Here is a 25,293-nt window from a genome sequence, read left to right as displayed (position 1 = left end):
GTTGTTGTTATGTTTGGGCTCCGGCACCGTCGGGACCATGACATACTTTCGACTCGTAAAGTCCACTACCTTGGAACACATTGCAATCAATTTGCAAAAATAATAGGAATTGGAACAACAACGTCCGATGTCAAGTGCTGCGTGTGATGTCTGGTTTTACGCAGCATACAGCATAGTCCCTCCTGAGATGTACCAATTCCCGACATTTGTTGCATCTCACCGAAGCTAGATTGTAAATGTGTTTATGACAATCCAAGCGCATCCATATCTGTTCTGTATCCGCCTCATTCCGGGATGAAATGCTCCCAACACTGAAAAACGATACAAATACAAACATATGTACAAACTGATGGCAGGCACTGGCCGGGGTTGAAGAACCCCGGAGTAGGATTGTACCTGTTTTCGGGTGGAAGTCTTAAGCCCTGCGCGAAAAGTCGCCGCATATTTATGTAGAATTCGATTTTACTAGTCAAAACTCCCATACTAAGTCATCACCAATATCACCTTTATTGGATCATAAAAGAAGAAGCCCAACATATTTGAAGATGTGTGCATGATATACTCCTGGTAAAAAGAACAATCATTCTAACAAAGAATATTTAAAACGTATTCCCTTTCGAAAGTTACAGAATTAAGGACATTTAAAATATTCTGCCATTTGACATTAGTTCCAAATTTTGAGAGATATGTCCGCATTTATTGTGGTATGTCCGTTGGGAAATACATAGTCACTCCACGGTTTCGGATCTATTACTATGAAAGTTTAAGAAAATTACTCGGGGTCATTTTTTCAGCGAGGCGAAACTACATAGAATTTTTAAGATTCAATTTAAAATTCTATACCAAGATTTTCCGCCCAATAAAACCAATATCAATGAGAGTTTTAATATTGTTTTCGTAACGTCTGTCATAATACAAGTAGCCACTGTCTGCGGAACTACTCAAGCATCTACTTCATATATCAACTTCAAACTCATGGGACAAGTTTTGCTAACTTTTGATAAAATGACTTTTGTTTATTAGTTTAAAATACATGAGAGAATATTAGGAACTAATGTGTGTCTATGAGAGTGTGTATGAATGTATAGTTGACTTAAGACATATTTAATATTTGTCTTCGTATATTAGTTATGTGTATGGATGTCTGTCACCGACACATATGCCTTAAATTCCCATCATAAACTAAACTTTTGAATGGTAAATAGAATTGCTTGTGACTTACCTGTAGGAATTCTCTGTATAGTCTGTTTTATATTTCTTACTTGGCAGCACCATAACTGAATTGTACACCCAATAGATTATGGCTCTGGATGTGTGTTAGCATGAAAAGTTTTTGTGTACAGGGCAAACAGGTTAAGGAAGAGAGAAAAAAGGCATATAAAATTGTTAAATAATTAAAAGCATTCTCCTTTCTACTTTTACTTCATCTGCTGCTGCTTGTTGGGACATTTTGCTCCCCCAATTGACAGAGGCACAAGAAAACACAATAGAGTTAATAAATGTCAACTTACTTGGGATGTGCTTCCGTATGACAATCAATGGTAACATCAGTGCCAGCTGGAGCTCCAACAAGTTGATTGGGAACCCAAATCATTGGTGAAACTATTATTGCCAAAGGTGTGTTAAGCCGTAGCATTGACGACGATGGTAAAGGAGGGAGCAATAACAAATTTGTGAGAAAGAGGAAAACATTTAAAACATCTTGTCTAGTGTTCTGGTAAAGTTGTGAATGTTAAGAGAGAAAAACTGGTTGAACATAATGGAGAAACCCTATAGAATACCTTGTTGTTTTTCATTTCACGGAAAATAAAAAAACTTTCAAATTTTACGTGCGTAGCTTAAAACGGCTTTTGTTTGAACAAAGGACAATTTACAAGGAATCTAATAATATTTGTGGTGTCTACAAAGAAAACAGCAACAACGTGTGTAGAATTACAAATTAGTTTTTTAAATTTTAATAAAAAATGTACTTTGAAATTTTGTGCCCTTATTTTTGTCAAGCCCCCTCAATGATATCACATTGCTAAGCCAGAGTAAACATCAATTTTCCGTTCATTTTCCGCTCTTTTTTTTAGGCTTTAACTTTGTTTTAGCAACAACCACCACCTTGAAATGAATGAAGTGCAAATTTTTTGGAAAAATTCTTTGTACGTGACTCTTGTTCTAATCCAAGAGTTTAGTCACAGTTGGAAGTCCTGCACTAACTGTTTTATTGTCTTGGAAAATAACTGACAATTTGACATTTACCAAACAATTTGAACAATCCCAGCAGACTACTTGTTGGAGTTTTACGAATGTTCGCCATACAGATCTAAAGTGAAGAGAGTTTTCGAATGTTTCACAAATGTTTTTGCATGTTAACTGAAAATTACTACAAAAATCCTTTTTTGTAATTTGAATATAATTCACATATACATTTTTCAATTACTTCCATATAAGTTATGCAACAAAGCAAATAAGGCGGTCTCTGTGCTAGTAAAAAATCCAAAAATTACAAACAAACCTCTCCATAAATCGGGCACTACTTGTAGAACACGCCATTTGGGCTCGGCTAATTTCATTGAGCTAATATATAATTGGACTGAACTTATTGATATGATTGAAATTTACCATTGTCCTTTAGGGAATTTTCCGACAAATATTTCATCATGTTACACAATAAGATTTAAAGCTTTTTATTTGCCTTGCGTAACAAAATTATACATATCTCATCTGCACTGCACATCGCGGGACTAGCATACAGAGGTTGCAATCAAAATGTTGCTAACCAACTGATGTACAGATGTATAAGCATATCAAAGCGGTTTCAATTTGTAGAGATGGTTTTTACCGGGTATTTACCCGGTAAATACCCACACGGTGGGTAAATACCGGGTAAATACCCATTTGTGGGTATTTATTTGGGTATTTACTATATTGAATGGCAAATACAACATTTTACACCCTATTCCTGGGTTTAGGTTGTAAATTCGTTTGAAATGGATAGTTTTACAATATTTTAGACTAGTGGGTAAATACTTGGGTAAATACCCGAGTATTTACCCAAGTGTTGGGTAAAAACTCATTAACTGCCGAACCACTTGACGTAGGCTGACAAAATTTGGCTTACATCTTTCTTATGTCAACAGAACTTCTGGTACTGAACATGGGGTCTCTGGGTCCATGTTTTGATATAGCCCCCATATAGCCGTACCTCCCGATTTAAGGTATTTTTCATCTATTAGCCACATTTTACAACCAAATTGGCTGTAATTTGGCACAGTAAGTCCTCAAGGAGCAGCAAATATCCTTGCAAAAATTTGTCAATATAAGTCCACGTTTTATAATAGCCCCAATATAAGGGTACCCCAATTTCGAGTATTTACCCAAATTTTGGGTAAAAACTCCTTAACTGCCGAACCACTTGACGTAGGCTGACGAAATTTAGCTTAAATCTTACTTATGTCAAGAGAATATCTAGCATTGAAAATGGGGTCTCTCGGTCCATGTTTTGATATAGCCCCCATATAACCGTACCTCCCGATTTAAGGTATTTTTTGTTTATTTGCCTCATTGTACAATCATAGTGGCTGAAATTTGGCATAGTGAGTTCTCAATATGTAGAAAATACCCTTGCAAAAACTTGTCAACATAGGTCCACGTTTTCTAATATCCCCCATATAAGGGTACCCCGATTTCGAGTATTTACCCAAATTTTGGGTAAAAACTATTTAACTGCCGAACCACTTGACGTAGGCTGACAAAATTTGGCTCAAATCTTACTTATGTCAAGAGAATATCTAGCATTGAAAATGGGGTCTCTAGGTCCATGTTTTAATATGGCCTCCATATAGCCGTACCTCCCGATTTAAGGTATTTTTTATCTATTAGCCACATTTTACAACCAAATTGGCTGTAATTTGGCACAGTGAGTCCTCAAGGAGTAGAAAATATCCTTGCAAAAATTTGTCAATATAGGTCCACGTTTTCTAATAGCCCCCATATAAGGGTACCCCGATTTCGAGTATTTACCCAAAATTGGGTAAAAACTCATTAACTGTCGAACCAGTTGACGTTGGCTGACAAAATTTGGCTCAAAACTTTCTTATATCAATAGTAATAAGGGTATTGAAAATGGTGTCCCTGGGTCCATGTTTTGATATAGGCCCCATATAGCCGTACCTCCCGATTTAAGGTATTTTTAACTATTAGCCACATTTTACAATCATACTGACTGTAATTTGGTACAGTGGGTTCCCAATATGTATAAAATATCCTTGCAAAAAATTGTCGACGTAGGTCCACGTTTTCTTGTGGCCCCAATATTGGTTTCTGAAATCGGGAGGTTCGGCTATATCAAAAAGTGGACCCAGGGACTCCATTTTCAATACTTTTAATACTATTGATATAAGAGAGTTTCTAGCCAAATTTTATGAGCCTTCGCCAATGTTTCGGCAGATAAAGAGTTTTTACCCAATATTTGGGTAAATACTTGAAATCGGGGTACCCATATATGGGGGCTATAAGAAAGCGTGGACCTACGTTGACAAATATTAGCAAGGATATTTAATGCTCATTGAGGACTCACTGTGCCAAATTACAGCCAATTTGGTTGTAAAATGTGGCTAAGAGATGAAAAATACCTTAAATCGGGAGGTACAGCTATATGGGGGCTATATCAAAACATGGACCCAGAGACCCCATGTTCAGTACCAGAAGTTCTTTTGACATAAGTAAGATTTGAGCCAAATTTTGTCAGCCTACGTCAAGTGGTTCGGCAGTTAATGAGTTTTTGCCCAAAATTTGGGTAAATACTCGAAATCGGGGTACCCTTATATGGGGGCTATTAGAAAACGTGGACCTATATTGACAAATTTTTGCAAGGATATTTTCTACTCCTTGAGGATTCACTGTGCCAAATTACAGCCAATTTGGTTGTAAAATGTGGCTAATAGATGAAAAATACCTTAAATCGGGAGGTACGGCTATATGGAGGCCATATTAAAACATGGACCTAGAGACCCCGTTTTCAATGCTAGATATTCTCTTGACATAAGTAAGATTTGAGCCAAATTTTGTCAGCCTACGTCAAGTGGTTCGGCAGTTAATGAGTTTTTACCCAAATATTGGGTAAATACTCGAAATCGGGGTACCCTTATATGGGGGCTATTAGAAAACGTGGACCTATGTTGACAAGTTTTTGCAAGGGTATTTTTTACATATTGAGAACTCACTATGCGAAATTTCAGCCACTATGATTGTACAATGAGGCTAATTGGTAAAAAATACCTTAAATCGGGAGGTACGGCTATATGGGGGCTATATAAAAACATGGACATAGAGACCCCATTTTCAATGCTAGATATTCTCTTGACATAAGTAAGATTTGAGCCAAATTTTGTCAGCCTACGTCAAGTGGTTCGGCAGTTAATGAGTTTTTACCCAAAAATTGGGTAAATACTCGAAATCGGGGTACCCTTATATGGGGGCTATTAGAAAACGTGGACCTATGTTGACAAGTTTTTGCAAGGGTATTTTTTACATATTGAGAACTCACTATGCGAAATTTCAGCCACTATGATTGTACAATGAGGCTAATTGGTAAAAAATACCTTAAATCGGGAGGTACGGCTATATGGGGGCTATATTAAAACATGGACCTACAGAGCCCATGTTCAGTACCAGAAGTTATTTTGACATAAGAAAGATTTATGCCAAGTTTTGTCAGCCTACGTCAAGTGGTTCGGCAGTTAAAGAGTTTTTACCCATAATTTGGGTAAATACTCGAAATCTGGGTACACTTATATGGGGGCTATTAGAAAACGTGGACCTATATTGACAAATTTTTGCAAGGATATTTTCTACTCCTTGAGGACTCACTGTGCTAATTTACAGCCAATTTGGTTGTAAAATGTGGCTAATAGATGAAAAATACCTTAAATCGGGAGGTACGGCTATATGGGGGCTATATTAAAACATGGACCTAGAGAGCCCATGTTCAGTACCAGAAGTTATTTTGACATAAGAAAGATGTATGCCAAGTTTTGTCAGCCTACGTCAAGTGGTTCGGCAGTTAAAGAGTTTTTACCCAAAATTTGGGTAAATACTCGAAATCGGGGTACACTTATATGGGGGCTATTAGAAAACGTGGACCTATGTTAACAAGTTTTTGCAAGGGTATTTTCTACATATTGAGAACTCACTATGCCAAATTTCAGCCACTATGATTGTACAATGAGGCAAATAGACAAAAAATACCTTAAATCGGGAGGTACGGTTATATGGGGGCTATATCAAAACATGGACCCAGATACCCCATTTTCAATGCTAGATATTCTCTTGACATAAGTAAGATTTGAGCCGAATTTTGTCAGCCTACGTCAAGTGGTTCGACAGTTAATAAGTTTTTACCCAACACTTGGGTAAATACTCGGGTATTTACCCAAGTATTTACCCACTTGTTTAAAGTATTGTAAAACTATCCATTTTGAATCGATTTCATAGCCTAAACCCAGAAATAGGGTCTAAGATGTTGTATTAGCGATTCAATATAGTAAATACCCAAATAAATACCCACAAATGGGTATTTACCCGGTATTTACCCAATTTATCCAATTTACCGGGTATTTACCCATTGGGTATTTACCCACTGTCCATCTCTATTCAGCATCTTTCATCATAAGCATCTCAAAGCGGTTTCAATTTGCTTGGTATCTTTCAGCTTTTTTATCATTCATAAGCCGACTAACTGCAGTTTGTGATAGCGAAATTTACTTGGTTCATTTTTGTCTACAAAAAACCCAACATTGCTTGAGATGAGCAAGAACGAGTAAACATCATCCTACGTTATGTGAATAACTACAGATTAACCATGGACATCCTTCCTTAGAGTACATGTCTTGGTCTTGAATGCAGAAGAAATCTTCCTAATAATGGTATACCTTTTGTAATTTCAGTAGATCCTTCTTGAACACTTATTAAAGTCTCTTGCAGAAGTATTATTGCATATTCTCGTAGATCCTGCATGAGTATTGATTGAGGTCTCTCACAGACGAAGCCCTGCATATCCTTGTAGGTCTAGCTTCATTACTTATTAATGTCTCTTATAGTAGTGGGAGACATAGTGGTGCAGTGGCAAGCACGTCCGCCTCAAAGATCTGCGTTTCAATCGCTGGCCAGAACATGAAATTTTGTTCACGGTTGAGAATCTCTTCTGTGTAATGTTGGCCTACATTTCCTGAGTATTTCAAAGTATTTCTATAAAGTAGTTGCTAAGATACGTATCCTTATGAGGACTATAGTACTAAGTTTCTTATATAGTTTCTTACCCTCACAACATTTGGGCCTTTATTTATTTACCTTTTTACGTTTTTTATACCCCCAGCCTTTAGGTTAATGAGGCTATCGGGGTGCTCTTGAAACAACTTTTAATGGAAGGTGCTTACACCTGGGATGTTTTTACGGATCCTGAAACTACAATGTTCATAGATGAGAAAAATCAAGAACCGAAAAAAATCGCCGAAGCGCTTTCTAAATAAATCGCGATTCAAGTTTACATTTTTATGGGTTTGTTAGGTTGTTACGATTTTGCTTGGAAACCGCAAGTCCTATCGAAATGGGATCAGAGAAAATATTGTAGCTGTGAAAATTCTCTACAAGACTGACATTTATGATATTGTCGTAGGTTTTACTATTTTGAGATATAGAAGTTCAAATTGAGACTATTTACTGACTGTATCGTCTCCATATAAAACAATGTCATGACTGCAATTTCCCTAGGAAAAAATTACGAAATTTGATTTGATTTTCTCTAGTCCCATTTCGATAAGACTTACCGCCTGTTCATGTATGTCGCACGGAAACCTGTACGAAAGGAAAACCGTCACTCACTTCCGTTTAAAAATGCGTTCATGTATTTCGCAAACTATCGTGCGACTGCCGTTACGTATCCTACGCGAAATACTACTAATTTGAATGTACATTTGTACAACTATGTTCCATAAATGAGAGCCAAATGAGAAATGAAAACAAAATCCACATATACAAACAAATATTGGATTATGTGTGATTTGTTTTGTTTGAAAAATAAAATGTGTCGGTATTTTGAATTATTTTATTTAATTGATTTCTTCAAAATAATGAATGAAACAGCCATTAAAACGTGTTTGTAAAATTTTTATTTTGTTTCAAGAAAGTGTTACATAAATTTGTTTTAAAATTTTCGGTGTTATTCGCGAGTTTACGTTCTACTCGGCAGCTACAAAGCAAGTGAGTGATTTTAACAGTCTCTTTCTATAAGAGACAGTCCTTTCGAAATACATAAACCCAAATTTAATGGAAAAGTGTACGTTTACGTGTTATTTCGTATGGCTTGTCGGTCGTATAGATTTTCGTTTCGAAGGCGTTTACATGAACAGAAAATGATTTTGTTCCACTTCCGAAGCGCAAAAACCCTTTTTATAGATACGTTTTAATGGCGGTTTCATTCATTATTTTGAAGAAATCAATAAAATAAAATAATTCATAATACCGACACATTTTATTTTTCAAACAAAACAAATCACACATATTCCTATGTTTGTATGTATATGTGGATTTTGTTTTCATTTCTCATTTGGCTCTCATTTATGGAACATAGTTGTACAAATGTACATTCAAATTAGTAGTATTTCGCATATGATACGTAATAGCATTCGCACGATAGTTTGCGAAATACATGAACGCATTTTTAAACGGAAGTGAGTGACGGTTTTCCTTTCGTACAGATTTCCGTGCGACATACATGATCAGGCGGTTACTGTTTTTGCGAAAACCTAAGAAAAAACTTAAAAATGTGACCTGAACTTCTATCTTCTATGTATGAAAAATTGTAAGGCCTAGGAACAAATCAAAACAGTCAGTCCTCTAGAGAATTTGCGCTGCTACAACATTAGCCCCACTGCGGTAGGACTTGCGGATTCCAAGCAAAATCTCGAAAACCTAAAATTAACCTAAAAATGTGAACTTTGACCGCGATTTATTTAAAAATCCCTACAGCGAGATTTTCCTGTTTTTTGATTGTTCTCATCTATAAACATTATTGTTTCAAAATCCGCAAAAACTTCCCAGGTGTAAGCGGTTTTTACTTGAAGTTAGTTAAAGCGCACCATGTATGACATTGTTTTATAAGGAAGCGATACAGTCAAAGCATTGTCCCCATTTGAACTTATATATCTCAATAACGGTAAAACCTACGAAAATATGATGAAGGTCTATCTTGTAGAGAATTTTCATAACTACAATATTTCCTTTAGCCCCAGTTCGATAGAGCTAGCAGTTTCCGAGCAAAATTGTGACAACATAAAAAAACCCCTAAAATGTCAACTTGAATCGCCATTTATTTAAAAAGCGCTCCGGCGTTTTTTTATTTTTCTCATCTATGAACATTGCAGTTTCAGAATCAACAAAAATTTCTGTGGTGTATGCACCTTCCATTTAAAATTGGTTCAAGAGCACCGTGTTATATGAAGTAAAGTCAAAATTTTTTAATATTTTATTTGACAAAAAAAAAACATTTTTTTAAGCTACATGAAAGATTTTTTGTACATGGATTGAAAACAATTTACAAAAAAAACATTTTTATAAAAGCGCTTCTCATTATATAGCGAAACGTTGTTAATTTATGGCTTCCTACATAATATGTGTTTACTGAGGTCCCATAACTTTAGTGAAAAATTTTTAAAGCTGTGCGTAAATTAAGAAAGAATTAAAAAAAAAATTGGTAGACTGCAACTTGTTTTAATAAAATTCAAGATGTTTGTGCATATGTAAAATATTTAAAAAATATGTACGTAATTTAAACATCGCGAAGATTCAAATGAGACCAACACTATAGAAATCTGTTTGCGGGTTTTCATATTATAACAAAAACGAACAAAATTTATTGAGCAAATTAATAAAATTTTTGTAAAAGAAAATATTTTTTCAAATTTATTTTGTGAGTTTGTTAATGAAATGTAGGAAAATAAAGTCGGAGTTATTTTTCTATTTTGGTTAAATCTCACGCAAAAACGCACAGTTATTATTTTACTTACTTCTCAAATACACGTTAACATCTTGCGGAAGATAAGAAGGTCGTTCAAATAAATGTTGAGTTCCTTTAAATGGCGTACAATCTTGAAATAAAACTGTATCGGGCAATATACATTTTGAAATATACGTTTTGAAAAAATGTGAAGTCGTCTGAAGTTTAGTGTGCAAAAAAAAACTGTATAACGCTTATAAACTTTTTATGCATCTAAAACTATTTCATTAAAATCTATCAAGAACCGTGGATGTACATACACAATCTATTTTTGGGACAAATCGGACACAGCTCTCATACCGCTAAATCTGTTTATCCTCTGGTTCCACAAAAATTCGAGTGATTTGCCATTTCCTTGTTTGAAAAGGAAATGATCCATATAAAACGATATTTTCAAAAACATTTTTCTCACATTTTTCTATGGATTTTCACGATCTATAAATTATATCAAAAAACTAAAATATCTTAGGGTCCCAGCACACTCAAAAGGATATTGTAAACACTGTACCCAAAAAAAGGGTTTTTAGAAAAAATATTGCTCTAAATTGTGTCCTTTGGCAGTAGATTACAACGAAAATTGGCCGTTGTGTCAGAAAAAAATTAAGCAGGATAATGCAAGATCGCCATGTTATATACCGTGAGATAGATACATCCTTGGGCATTTCTTCGACCAACTAACATTTGGCAATGCATGAACACCTGTCCACAAAAATGGATTATTCTCGTTAGATTCTGAAAAATTGGACAAATGCTTCAAACGACGTTTATAAGATCGTCACAGACGACGAATGTTGTATCTACCCAGCAAAAATTCGGATCAATTAGTCATTACGTAACCCATTACAAAGTAATGTAAACAAGCTTCTTTTCCCATTACAAGTAATCTGAAAAGTAATGGGATACTTCTTAAAAAAATTACAAGGCAAACCTACTTACTTTGCTCCTCACTAAGTAATGAGGACGTTGGCACAGTGAGTGTGTGTCCGACTATAAATCCTAGGGTTGTGTGTTCAACGCTCACTGTCGGCACGCGAGTTTTTTGAATTAAAAAAGATTGTGGTGCACATATGCACTGCACATTTAAGTTCTTAAGCAACCCTTAATGTTCGTTTGCGTGGCATAGTATGTAGTGTCTTTGGCTAGAAATCAGAGGCTTCGTGTGTTCAACTCGCACAGCGAGCGAAATAAAATAAAGTAAAATAAAAGTAAGAAGTGTGAGAAATTAAAAAAAATCTTTACATCAACTGTTCTAAAAATAGAATTTTTTTCAACTTCTAGTGGCCACAGAATAACTAGTTATTCTAGTGGTCATAAAATAACTACAAACTGAGTGCGACATGCCCTTGTAAAAATAATGGGGAAGAAAGGGGGTTTGCGAGTAGTTACGGCTGCCAAGAATCCCTTACAAAACCCATAATTTTGGGAGGACTTTTTTTGCTGGGTATGCTTATGAGCAGGAAACAAAACAGGAATTGACCGTTTAGGTCATCGGAAGCGATCCAAATCCAACGAAAGTTGTTCATGTACGAGTTGTTCGTAAGAAGCACTTTGAAGCAAATGGTCGCCTGTTTCTTCGGCAAAACTAACCATGTGGCGACTATAGCGCTTCAGTAATGTAGGACGGTTAATTCTGAGTGTTACACTACTATTTGTTTGCCAAAAGTCTCCTGAGAAATTCGAAAAAGGAATAAGAGAAGGCGAATCATTCTGCATCATGACAATGCGAGCTCTCACATATCAATTCAAACCAGTGCATGTTTCACCGGATAAAACGTGGAGTTGATGGGTCATCCGCCGTGCAGCCCGGACTGGGGATCCAATGACTTTATTTGGTCAACCAGATGATGCTGTAAAAGCGTTCAAAAACCATGTTTTTCATGTGTCTAAATCTGAGTGGGAAAAGGGATTCAAGAATTGGTTTGAGGGCATGAAAAAGCTTATAAATCATGCTGAAGACCACTTAAGAAAACAATAAAACTTTTTTTATGGTAAATATTCGCGTTTTCATTGTTAGGCCAGATAGTTATAGTTCAGCCCTCGTAATAGTGCAAACCTTGGCGTCACCTTTATTAAATTTGTTTTGACTTTCCTTTATATAATATACGTATGAACAAATGCATCATCATCTTATGTAGGGGCTGTGCTGCAATTATAAACATAATGCTAGTAACTGCGTCAGAAATCTCTTTCACTTTGTTAGGACCGGTAATTTCCAGCTGTCAAATACCTCACACATATAGTCCTACAAATACAACATGTCACCTCCACTTGCTATAACTTCCATGCCATTGCCAAAGAGGTAGACATAAACCTGTCCCAGAAATCATTCACCATACATCACATATGGTCATAGACAATGATTCATCGCTGCTGCTGAAAGCTTGGAACTTAATGACACAGCATTTATCTCTATCAAGAAGGTGGGTAGACATACAAATAAATGAACATAAACTCTTAGGTATATCTTCCAGTTTTTCTCTCTCTTCTCACTTGTAAATGTCAACCAAACAAATGAATAAATCACCATCAAAGGATATATGAATGACCACCACAAGTTAAAAGTCATTAATCTATTACTTACACTCGACATCCAGTATTATACGCTTTGATACCGAAGGTGGTACACCATTGGTGGCAATGCACAGATAGGCACCCATTTCGTTACGGCTAACTTTGGTCAATGGCAGTACTTCACCATCGTAGACCAAAACTGTGTACAGCACCAGCAGCATTACCAAGATTTTGGCAATAAAATATTTGCATGGGGTTTAAACAAAGGATAAGATCAGAATGGTGCATGAAAAAACAAAACAACAAAAAAGAAAGAAACAGACAAAAAAGATATTTCGACATTATACCGGACATTCATTGATGATAGTTTGCCAGGACCAAAATTTCATGTTTTTGTTTTTTGTGATGTTGCAGTATTTCCACAACAAAAAGCAAAAGGAAGAAGAACAGGAACCCCACAACAACAAGAACACCAACATATGAATTGATGGCATATTGTTTTGTTTGCAAGAGCAGCAGAGGAATTTGTTATTCGCAGCAAGAAGGATCCAATACAAAACACATCCGTGATGGTGGCAATGGTGGTTGGCGACGATGAGACCATGTCATTGGTGCAGTGGCATTAGATGAATATGTGCATTGGTGTGTAATAGATTCATCCATCCAGCATGGATGGCATCCGTAGCATATTCCAAGAGGGATTACAGGGTTTGTGTTTTTTGTCATTGTTTAGGTTCAAAAAGTTGTTGTAGGTATGGTTATCAATTCCAACAGAGATTAAATAGACAGTTTAAAAGTCAACAAGAGCACCGAAAAAGAAACAAGAAAACGCAAAAAAAGGACATAACGTTATGGCGTTTCATTATTTGTACGTTGTACCGAGGATTATAGTTGAATTACCTTTCTTTTTCTTTTCGACGGCAATTTCTTCACCATCTTCTCGTCGCCATATTATTTTTGGAGCCGGAAAGCCATCTGCTCGACAAGTCATGTTGATATTTTGGTTTTCCCTTACAGCAACTGAGGATGGAGTACTCTCAATGTCCAATATATTGGGAGGTACTACAAACAATGGAAAAAAGAAAAAAAATAGGAGAAAAAGAACTCAACATATTTTGCTTCTCGTAAGTACAAAATAAAAAGTGCACAGAAACATACCCACTACCTGCAGATAGCCCACTTGACTTATCATGGGATTTGTATTCACCTGGCACATGTAGTAACCACGATCGTCCTGGTGTGCCTGGTTTACATGCAGCAGCCATGTGTTGGCATTGTCGTAGGTTATGCTGTAACGTGGTATTCTGGAGATAACATGTCGATGTATTGTTAAAATCATTTGTCTGTCAATATGTATCCAGGCAACCTGCGAAAGACATCAGAGACAAAGAAATAGAAAAAGCTCTTTTTGTCATTGTGCTTCCACACAAAGAAAGAAACAAATGTAAGATAATAGTTTTCAAAGAATGCAAATTGTCAAGTGAACATTAAACAAGAAACAAATCTTTCTACAAAGATTTTTATATTGGCACTATTTCCCATAACTGAGTGGAATGTCAGTTCTTTGTCTGATTCGGAAGGATATCAAAAGAACCAATATGGAGCTTTATTTGCTTCAAGGAGTTAGCTGTAAATGTAAGTGTAGCATAAAGGTAAAATTGTGGAATACAGTTGATGCAACACTTTTACAAGGGATAACAAATTGTTGGCAATTGCGACATTGAGTGCTATGCAACACAAAAAAGATTTGTCTGGATTAAATTTATTCAGACTCTTAGGTAGGACATTAATTTTAACATTTTATCGGTTCACGTTTGTTATAGGCCTCATATATGGGTACCTCCACATTTTGATTATTTTGAAAATTTTAGCAGCATTTCTTGTCCGAACTAGCAGTAATTTGATATTTGAAATTTGCATAGGCCACATAACTTCTCCACCAAAATTTATCAACGTAGGACCAATGTATACCATAGCCCCTAAATAACAATACCTCCCGATTTTACGTATTTTCACGATGTTTGCTACATTTTTCAACCGAAAGAATGGGGCAGGAAATCCCAATGGGACCTCGTGTCACAGTTTGGTTGTCCAGGAGTAGTGGTCCGAAATTACCACTGAGCCACCCAACATTAACAACATAAATATAGTTCTCTCGATAACAGAGGCTGGAGTGAGGATGTGGTGGGACTAAAAGCAAGCTGTTCTTTAGTACAAGGGAGGCCAAAGTTAAAATACTACGCCCGCATGACCCGAATGGAGAAAACGATGTAGATGAAAACTTCTGAACAACATGCAGCTAAAAGGGCCATCAATATCATAACCCTACAAAATGTTGCTTAAGGTAGTGCAGACCTATCTAAAACATCCTAGAGTCACTTCAAATAACCAGCGGAGCTTCTGGTCTAGGAGGATTTAGACAAAGGCATCATACAAGAACCCTACCATTACAAAAATAAAAGGGTCTGGAAAACAGAGGCCTCAAAACCATATGCATGAAGGATAACGGTTAACCTAGATCGTGTTTAATTGTTAAAATGCGTTCTTTAGTCCCCGTAGGTGGATGAATTTTGGTACAAATTCTTATTGTTGGCTGACAATATCGGGGGCAAAAAATTGGGAAGGTTGGTCCAACGGTACTTCCCTATTTTCGATATTTTAACATTTTAGCTAAATTATATCGAACAAAATGACTAAATTTTGAGGTTCAGGGTTCTTAGCTGAAAAAAAGATTTTCCGATAAAAATTGTGGACAGAGGTCCATGGTTTGATATAGGCCCCATATAACTGTACCTCCCGATTTTCGGTATTTTGAAGATTTTACTTAAGTTTCTCGACTAAATTGGTTAAATTTTTGCGTTGGATGCTCCCAGCGAACAAAAACCGTTTCTGATAACAATTATGGGCATAAGTTCACGTTTTACTATAGTCCCATGGAACGGTACCGCAATTTTCGGTATTTTGAAAGTTTTAGCCGCGTTATCTATCCAAAATTACTGGACTTATTGAAACATTAAAATGTTTTGACCGCTTAATGGCCAAAAACTGCCCATTTTTTTGTTAAAAATTGAAATTACTATTTTGACTGTTCACCAATTTCATTAAAAATTGTATATTCCTTCAAATAACTAGACTAAAACTTAACATTGAACATGGGGCTCAAAAGGCAAGCGTTGCATACCACAGTTGTCGAAATTTTTTTAAAGCAGTTAGGCCTTAACATACAATTGTGTTATGAATGTACACCAGCACAATTAGACATATAATAATTAAATAGTGTATTAGATAAACAACATACAAAGATCCGCGTGCGTCTGGGTGACAGTGAGGGCAATGCGAAGTTGTCCGACTGAAGTACTGAGAGAAAGGTCATACGGACATGCCTACGTGCTTCAAAAAGTACCAAGATAAATATCAAATAATGTTGATTACTGCACACCTTCGACCTTTGATCAACCTTTTCAAGTAAAATTTCCAAGCAGGAAACGAATAACGAATAAGCACTGAACTTTGGAGTCGACTTGGGTGTCTTCTCGGAAGAAGCAAAAATGTTTATATCCACAAAACTATCAGAGGATGGGAGTGTTTTCCCAGGTGGAGATATTTAAGGCAAACTTAATAAGAATTTTTGTCTATGGGCAAGCGGAGGATTAAAAGCGTCTGACCAAGTAGTTTTTACATAGACCTCAGGTCATAAGAGACGACCTAGCCACAGATGGATCCTCCACCACGAACTTCCACAGGTGTCAGTCGCAACACCAATGGAAGTACTTTAAAGAAGATATCTTAAAGTACATACTATCTTTCACAAACAGATATTAAAGTTCACTTTCCAAAATTACTTGCCCACGTTTTTCTAGCTTCTGCTACCTGAAGGATGACATTAGGTGTTTTTTTTAATCTGCATAACACAAACGTTTTAAACTGAACAAACAAAATTGCCGAGAAAAATCTTCTATAATCTCCCCAAAAAAATATTATCATTATTCCATTTGAATTATACCGACCTTTTAAATAGTTGCAATAACTCTTTGCTCTCCAATAGATTTATTGCTTTGGGGTTGTGTGCTTAAAGTCAACGTACGCTCTACCCTTGTTTTACAATAAACAAATGATGGGATAATTTATTTTGATGACTGGCATATTGCAGGGGTCATTAAACTAACGTTTGTTTGTAATTCATACAAAGATAGCCCTTTTCGAGATGTTCCGTTCATGGCGTGGATGGGAAAGAAATGGTTAGCTTACCTTATAGCCTCCCAAATGCTCCACTACACAGGGTAAATTGGCATCACGTCCCACAGCCACTGTTACATTTGGTATTGGTTGAGCAAAACGAGGTTCATTCATCATAACTGGAAATGAAACAAAAAAAGCAAAAATATCAGACACGACATAAGATGGCTAATATTGTATGAATAACAAACGACAATAACAAAAAAATAAATAAAAGATATAATTAATTTCTGGAAATATGCCTCTGTATGGTTGGCCAGCTTATAGAAAACAAACACGTCTCCAATTATTTTAATAATGCAATGTAAGTCTTATCTGTAGGTAGCCTGTGGCGTAATAAATAAAACAAGAATCTTCGGGAAACATTTCCTAATACCCATGATAGAATTGTGTGGTAACATACAATTTGCAATAACAATGTGATTTACTTAATTTAATTATATTGATGTACGAAGTAAATACTTTAAGTATTAGTAAGTTATAGGGATGGTAGAAGAAAACAATGGGATTTTAAAGAAAAATTCTTGGATAAATCAATCTTTCCAAGTGGGGACATTCTAACGAGATCTATGAGATATGTATATTAGGGTTTAGCTTTTTGATTTCTTTTTCTTAAAAATGATACATTTAGTGAGAAATACCTCCAAAGCTAATTTTCAGTTATATATCTGTTTATCGTGATTTGATCAGAAAAGCTCAAATAGAAAAAATTTCAATTGACTTTGTGCGTATAAAGTATATACACACATATTCTTTATCGGGGAAAAATTCTGAGTCGATCTATGCAAGTCCGTCTGAGTGTTGTAATCACTCTAGCATCCACAAAATGGATAAATTTTGGCATCTACCCGCAATCTTTTTCTGCAGGCAGGTCAAGTTCGATGATGGGCTATATCGATCCACGTTTTGTGTAGCCACCATATAACGGTACCGCCCGATTTCAGGTAGTTTTATGTTTAAGTCACATTTTGAGACCTTATTAATTATAATTTGACATTTAAGGTTATATTTTAAAAATTATTGACATGTTCATGTTTTGGTATAGCCCCCATATAACGGCTCCTCCCGATTTTCGGTATATTGAGGAGTTTAGTTATATTTTTTAACCGTACTAGGTCTAATTTGACGTTTGAGGTTCTCCGTGGTCACGAAAGTTTTCCACCAAAAGTCGCCAACGTAGGTCTATGTTTTGGTATAGCCCCTATACCTCCCGATTTTCGATATTTTGGGAGTTATAAAACTTTTCCTCCATAAAAAACGAAAACGAACTAAAAATTGTCAATATAGTTCCACTTTTGTGTATAGGCCCTATTACATTTGAAGCTTCTATGGCGCAAAACACTACTCTATCAAAAGTTGTCAATAGCTCCCGATTTTCGGTAATTTGAAGGTTTTGACAGCATTTTTTGACGGACATTTGAGGTTATTTGCAGTCACAAAACTTCCCAACAAAAAATTGGTCCAAGTTTTGGTATAGCCCCCATATAACGGTACCTCCCGATTTTCGGTTTTTGGGGCTTTTAGCTACATCGTTTGATGGAACTACTCGCTATATGACATTTTAAGTTCCCGGAAGTCACTTTTCCAACAAAAATTGTCAACATAGGTCCACACTTTGATATAGCTCCCATTGAAAGTGGTTTGTGCGGAACCCTTTTATACACTCAGCCTTTAGGCTAGAAAGTTTATATCGTACCATAAATGCCCGAAGACGTAACCGACATGAAATTCGAAATTCGTTTTTTGACGTAATCTAATACATAAAGCTAAAATACATGCTCTGCCAAAATTTCAAATTTCTACGTTCAAAAACAACGATCCTCTTCAATAAATGGAATTTCTAAAAATGGGATAATACTGCAGATTTTGTTCTAATGGAGGATCTCAAAACGAAGCAATTCAGCGGTTTTGGTTTCACTACTTATTCTGCTTCGTATATGATCGATAATATCGCATATACTCGCCTTCATAAGATTAATATTCGTAAAACAGTTTTTAATTTTATAACGTTTTTTGCTTCTCCTGTAAAGTTTTGATTTTGTGGGTTACGTCTTCGGGCATTTAAGGTGACGATATACACCTTCATACGGGCAAAATGTGCCTCATCGAAATAATGGTTTTATACACCAAGTATGTTTGCACGAAATGTGTTTCAATAATTTGGAGTCGATTTAGCAATGTCCGCCCGTCTGTCTGTCTGGTTGGCTGGTGCGCACGAAAACTCTCAAACAGATGAGCCGATTTGGTCCAAAATTTGGCTATCGTAATATTTTTTCCAAACTTAGTTTAAGTTCAAATATGGGCCATATCGGCCTACTCCTTCTGGTACCTCCCCCACAAAAGTTCGAAAATGTTCAAAAAATTTGTGCGCACGATAACCGATTTTGTCCATACTTTGCACATCGTGAAATGTGTACCAGACTTAGATAAGGTTTCAATATGGACTCGATCGGTCCACTCCTTTTGTACCTCCCACACAAAATTTCGGAAAAGTTCAGTTTAGGGCCTGCTCTCGAATCGCTTTGATTTTTGTTGTAGCAACTTATATTCTCTGCCCCCCATACGACGGTACAAGTTTCATCAGGGGCAAGTCCACATTTCCTGAGAAAATAGCCTGAAAGGTGCAAAAAACCCGTGAAACCGTGTGTAGTGGTTGGAGCGTAAGGTAACTCTCGAACGGATCTGCCGTTTCGGTCCAAAATGTGACCTTCGTAATATTTTGCCCACACTTAGTTTAAGTTCGAAGATAAGCCATATCGGTCAACTCCTTCAGGTATCTCCCCCACAAAAGTTCAAACATTTTCGGAAAAATTGTGCGTACGATAACTCTTGATAGGAGTGACAGATTTGGTACATACTTTACACATCCTAATATATCTACCAGGTATAGGCCAGGTTCGAATATGGACTATATTTGTCCACTCCGTCGGGTACCTCACACACACATTTTTGGATCAATTCACTTTAAGACCTGCTCTCGGATCACTTTGATTTTAGTTGTAGCAACTTGCATTCGCTGCCTCAATTACGACAGTAAAAGTTTTTTCAAGGGCAAGTCCATACTTCTTGAGAAAAAAGCCCGAAAGTTGTAAAAACCCCCTATGGCACCATATGTAGTGACTGGAGAGCTCGAACCGAATACTGCGTTCGTCCACACTTTGGATATCGTAATATTTCTTCGAATATCAAATGAAATTCGAAGTTGGAAAGAGTGGACCTTCCGATACCTCCCCAACAAAAGTTCGAAAATATTCGCGAAAATGGTACTCTAAATATTGTCGAAACTGAGTTAAAATAACCCTATCTATCGACATCCCCGCAAATTTTTGCGCTTTAATCCTATCCATATTGTTTTGAAAACCCCACACAGGCTGAGGGTATATCTCTGTCGGCAATGTCGACTGATACTTTTTTACTTGTTTATAATAAAATTGAATGAATGCTATTCTAGGCATTAATAGAAAGAAGTTCATTCATTCTCACTACAGGAAATCATTTTTGAGAAAAAAATTCAAAAAGTCATAACCCTAATATTCATACATATGTATTTTTTATCATATTCAAAAGTATCAAATTGCAGCGATCTACTAGTGGCCCTGTTACCAGAACCTATAAAATTCGTGTAAACATATCCAAACTTAGTATTGGAGTATCGAGAAAAAGAACAACAAGTTGAAATCCTATCATCTAAATAGTTAAGTATAATAGATGGAAGTTAAAACTCTTTTGTAAAGATCGGATCTTTCGAGACTTCGTTTGAACAAATAAAAACATCCAGTGAAATCATGGCATCGTATGGAATTAATTCCATTAAATTTCGCTGCGTAGTTTATTGAATATTATAGAAATATCTATGTTTTATGCCACTCAAGTGGAAAATCATGCGGAGATAGTAGTACAGATTTATTTTATTGATAACTTTACAAAAGTCAAAGAACAACCATTATTTAAAAATATCCTAACTGTGTTAATAAAATAACAAACCTAATACCCAGTTTCCACGTGGAACTAAAGGAAATAAAATAAGAAAATCCTCAACAAACTAATCAACATTTGTTGAGAATAAACAATAACACATACATATGTACATATGTACATAAATTAAATAGGATTTTTATATACAAATGTTAGCATTTTGACATATACAAATAGGAGTATGTGCAAATTTCGGTACTATATATGTATACTCCGTTTCAAAAATTTCAATCGATTTAAAACACTTCTGTTACGTTTTCATTTATTTCAATGCCGAGCAACTGCATGTTTATCAACCACGTATCCCAGTATCATATGTTTATCAATGTTCTTGGTATTCCCTACGGGATTGTAAAACCTTGAACAACGAGAAAAATACCCATCTCATGGCATTGCAAAAATATCCCCATGGTGCTAAACCAAAAACAACCAAAGAATACCAAACAAAAACCGCTCCTCCACATCGTTATTTTGTTCCCATGTACAAATAATTTCCATTTTGTAAAGTAACACCAACGAAACACTAAAATCCCACATTGTGGATAAATTTGTCTGTGGCAAAACCACAAATCACCAATTAAATATTTATACTTCAATCTACTCAGTGAGTATCGAAAAATATAAAGGAATTTGTAATAAACAAAACAACAACAAAAACATTCACATTCACACGAAACCGCAACAGTATTTGGTTGTTGGTGTTTTTCAGTTTTATTACATGTATGCTTTTTTTTGTTTCTTTAAAGAAATATGGTAACTCATCTGAAGTTATGATATGCTATCCACCAACATATTTACAATGTACATTCACATATGTATGTATGTATACACACATATGTGTCGGTTTAGATCAGCCAACGCATAATATTGGGAGTTTATGATGGCCTTATAATACTCGTATGGTAAGTTTAAAATATTATTTTTATTAAGCGCGTGAAAGCTTTAAGAGTTCGTTAATCTCAGAAATTATTCGAAAAAAATAATAAGTAAGAACGGTGTTAAGTAAGGCCCGGCCGTACAGTTCTGTTGGGGCAATATGAAGGCGTAATCCTATACCTACAAATTTCAGTTCTGCACCCCCAACGAAGACTAAATACCAAACTTCAGCCATTTCTGTGGAATATTGAGGCGACAACCTACTGCCACAAATACCGAAAACTGGGATGTGCCGCTCTATGGGGGCTATATTAAGGTGTGAATCTATACCGGCGTATTTAAAGGGGAAAGTTTAATAACCCGAAACGAAGACTAAATACTTTCAAATTTCAGCCATTTCGATGGATAATTGTGGCCATAAAATTAAAAATACAGAAATTTGGGATGTACCGTTCTATGGAGGCTATATTAAGACGTGACCCGTACCGGCACATTTCAAGGGAAAGGTTTTATGCCACCAACGAAGACTAAATAAAAAATGTCAGCCATTTCGGAGGCATATTGACGTCATAACCTTCAAAATACCGAAAATCGAGAGGTACCGTTCTATGGGGCTGTATGAAGGCGTGGACATATTCCTATATACCCCCGTTAGCTAAGGTTATAACAAGTAAAAGAGTATCAGTCAGCTTTACCAACAGCGCTATACCCTCAGCCTGTGGGAATTGAAACACTTTTTTTCCCAAAAAACGTATGTACACTAGCGATCATCTGAATAGGTTTGAAGGTTTTTTTCTTTTTATATGTTAAGGTATCTTCTGATGTGTCCGTATTGCAGACCCATGCTATTTACTTTTTGAGAGTCCTATACTATGCCAACATTCCCAAGAAAAAACTTGACGGTGTTGCCATATTTTCGGAAAATATCCCAATTATAATAAAAAATGTACAAAAAAGTGTCCCATTTTTGGGATCATCAGAATAGGTTTGAATCAATTAAATTGAAAAATTGTACTACCCATGCAAATATTGCGCAATTTTTTGGTTTAGTTTAGTAAAATGGAACATTCTGATAAATCCTACAACAAATTTGACCCGCTTTATTAGAACGTGGGTTCAATTCTCAACATGGAAAAGTTAGCAAGAACTTTCAGATAAAATCAAGAAATAGTCCAACAAAAACGTTTTATAAACCTGCTTTAAATGATCTTTTGATTTCGTTAGATCTCTTCTGAGCTTCGAAAATTGTCTGAAAGCAAATACAAAGTGTTAGCCATATTATTAGGATGGATAAATTAGGAAGGTCATTGAAAATAGTTGGTATTTTTGCTCAGGTTTAATTTTTAACTATCCTTGCAGTACAAATTTAAGTATTATCATGCTCACAATTTTACCATAGTTGACCACATGTATCATAAATGTTCGAAAATTGGTCTGGAAGAATGTCTCTTCGACGACAATAAAGTAGAAAATTGTAAATCAAATTCAAGTCAAAGGGGCATGATATCGCCGACTTTTATAGTGCTGTAATACCTATATAGTCAGGTCAAAAAGTTTTGTTTTGTTTACAAGTCATAAAACAAACACAAATAAGTACAAAATAATGGGCTACTGAGGTTATACAGCACTATAAAAGTCGGCGATATCATGCCCCTTTGAGTTAAATTTTAATTACAATTTGCTACTTTATTGTCGTCGATGAAACATTCTTCCAGACCAATTTTCGAAGATTTATGATACATGTGGTCCACTATGGTGGATTTGTGAGCATGATAATACTTAAATTTGTACTGCAAGGATAGTTAAAAAATTAAACTTGAACTAAAGTACCAACTATTTTCAATGACCTTTCTAATTTATCGATCCTAATAATATGGCTAACACTTGGTATTTGCTTTCAGACAATTTTCGAAGCTCAGAAGAGATCTAACGAAATCAAAAAGTCATTTAAAGCAAGTTTATAAAACGTTTTTGTTTGAATATTTCATGATTTTATCTGAAAGTTTTGCTAACTTTTCCATGTTGAGAATTGAACCCACGTTCCTAATAAAGCGGGTCAAATTTGTTGTAGGATTTATCAGAATGTTCCATTTACTAAACCAATTTTTCAATTTTATTTGATTCAAAAATAATCTGATGACCGCAAAAATTGTACACTTTTTTGTACATTTTTTATTATAATTGGGATATTTTCCGAAAATATGGCAACACCGCCAAGTTTTTTATTGGGAATGTTGGCATAGTATAGGACTTTGAAAAAGTAAATAGCATGGATCTGCAATACGAACACATTAGAAGATACCTTAACATATAAAAAGAAAAAAATCAAACCTATTCATATGATCGTTAGTGTATTTAGGGGGTCTTTAGAATTTTGGGCGTATGAACTTGCCGACATTGATATGATTTAGGATAAAATCTCAAAAGTTTTGCGGCGGAGGTACCTAAAGGAATGGACCGACATAGTCCATTTTGGAAGTGTGTCTTATTTTGGGAGTCATTCCTCTTGATATGACCATTATATCAGTACACATGGACATGTCCACAAAATACATTTTATCGCTGTAAACAGGGTTACTAAGAGTACCTTCGGTAAAAATGTCCAAATGATTCTCGCACAGACCCTTAATCGCACTTCAACAAAAATTGTGATCATTTGTGTGTGGTAGGTACCCTAAGGAATGGACTGATAGAGCCCGCTATTGAACATAAAATAAATTTGGACAAAATATTTCGAGATCCAAAGTTTGGACCAAATCGGTTGCTCAGTTTATAAAATCGGGAGTTACCGTTCTATGGGGGCTATAGAAAGGCATAGACCTGTACCGACACATTTCAAGGGGAAGGTTTTATACCACGAACGATGACTAAACACCATATTTCAGCCATTTCAGTGGATAATTGAGGCCACAACCATCAAAATACCGTAAATCGGGAGGTGCCGTTTTATGGGGGCTATATCATCACGTAGTCCGATATATCCCATTTGCAATACCAAACATCCTTGGAGTAATAGAAACTTTTATACCAAATTACAAAGCTCTATCTTAAAAATTGCGAGCTGTATCTTGATTTCAACAGACGGACGGACAGACGGATATAGTTATATCCACTTAGAATTTTACCCTGATCAAGAACATATATACTTTATAGGGTCTACGGTGAATATTTCGATGTTTTACAAACGGATTTTACTTAGAAAAGTTCAAATTTTGTCTGTTGGGATTCCTCCAAAATGGTGTCGAGATGTATTTTTGACCAGGTCCCTGATGGAGTCTATACCAACACGTGGACCTATATAAACATGTTTTGGAAGAATTGTTTTTTTAGCTTCTGGACACACAGAATACCGGAACAAAAACCCATTCGAAGGACAGATGGAACTAATACCTTCAAAATTTCGTAAAAAGTCGACGGAATCTCCTTACTTTGTATGGGGCTATACCGAAACCTGGACGTATGTAGCCCATTTCCATTACCAAAATTTATACATATATAGATTTTTCTAAAATTGCTTCCACCTACTTCAATCCGTTCGGACAAAGTTAGTTTTAGTTCAAAAGTGGGCCATATAGGTACCCACCTTAAGGTTACTCTCTGACAAAAATTTAACATTTTTGTTTAAGTGCAGTTAAGGTCCGTTCGAGAATCCT

The 25,293-nt window shown here is 35.8% G+C and overlaps 1 protein-coding gene across 3 annotated transcripts in view; it reads right to left on the bottom strand.

The window, feature by feature from the left end:
• LOC141402635 (lachesin-like) overlaps window positions 1-25,293 on the bottom strand; it is a 422,330-nt gene that overhangs the window by 19,074 nt on the left and 377,963 nt on the right. For all 3 annotated transcript variants that reach the window (XM_073984311.1, XM_073984313.1, XM_073984312.1), the window contains 6 exons: window positions 16,802-16,908; window positions 13,712-13,919; window positions 13,454-13,615; window positions 12,624-12,752; window positions 1,512-1,602; window positions 1,223-1,306 (listed from right to left, as the gene is read on the bottom strand). In XM_073984311.1, the coding sequence (XP_073840412.1) occupies window positions 1,223-1,306; window positions 1,512-1,602; window positions 12,624-12,752; window positions 13,454-13,615; window positions 13,712-13,919; window positions 16,802-16,908 (781 nt within the window). The remainder of the gene's footprint in view (window positions 1-1,222; window positions 1,307-1,511; window positions 1,603-12,623; window positions 12,753-13,453; window positions 13,616-13,711; window positions 13,920-16,801; window positions 16,909-25,293) is intronic.

This window comes from Musca autumnalis, unplaced genomic scaffold, assembly GCF_047663935.1.
Source record: "Musca autumnalis isolate F117 unplaced genomic scaffold, ASM4766393v1 scaffold_4, whole genome shotgun sequence".
Classification (NCBI taxonomy): domain Eukaryota; kingdom Metazoa; phylum Arthropoda; class Insecta; order Diptera; family Muscidae; genus Musca; species Musca autumnalis.
The sequence above is the reverse complement of the archived record's forward strand: the minus strand, read 5'-3'. Positions and strand labels throughout refer to the sequence as shown.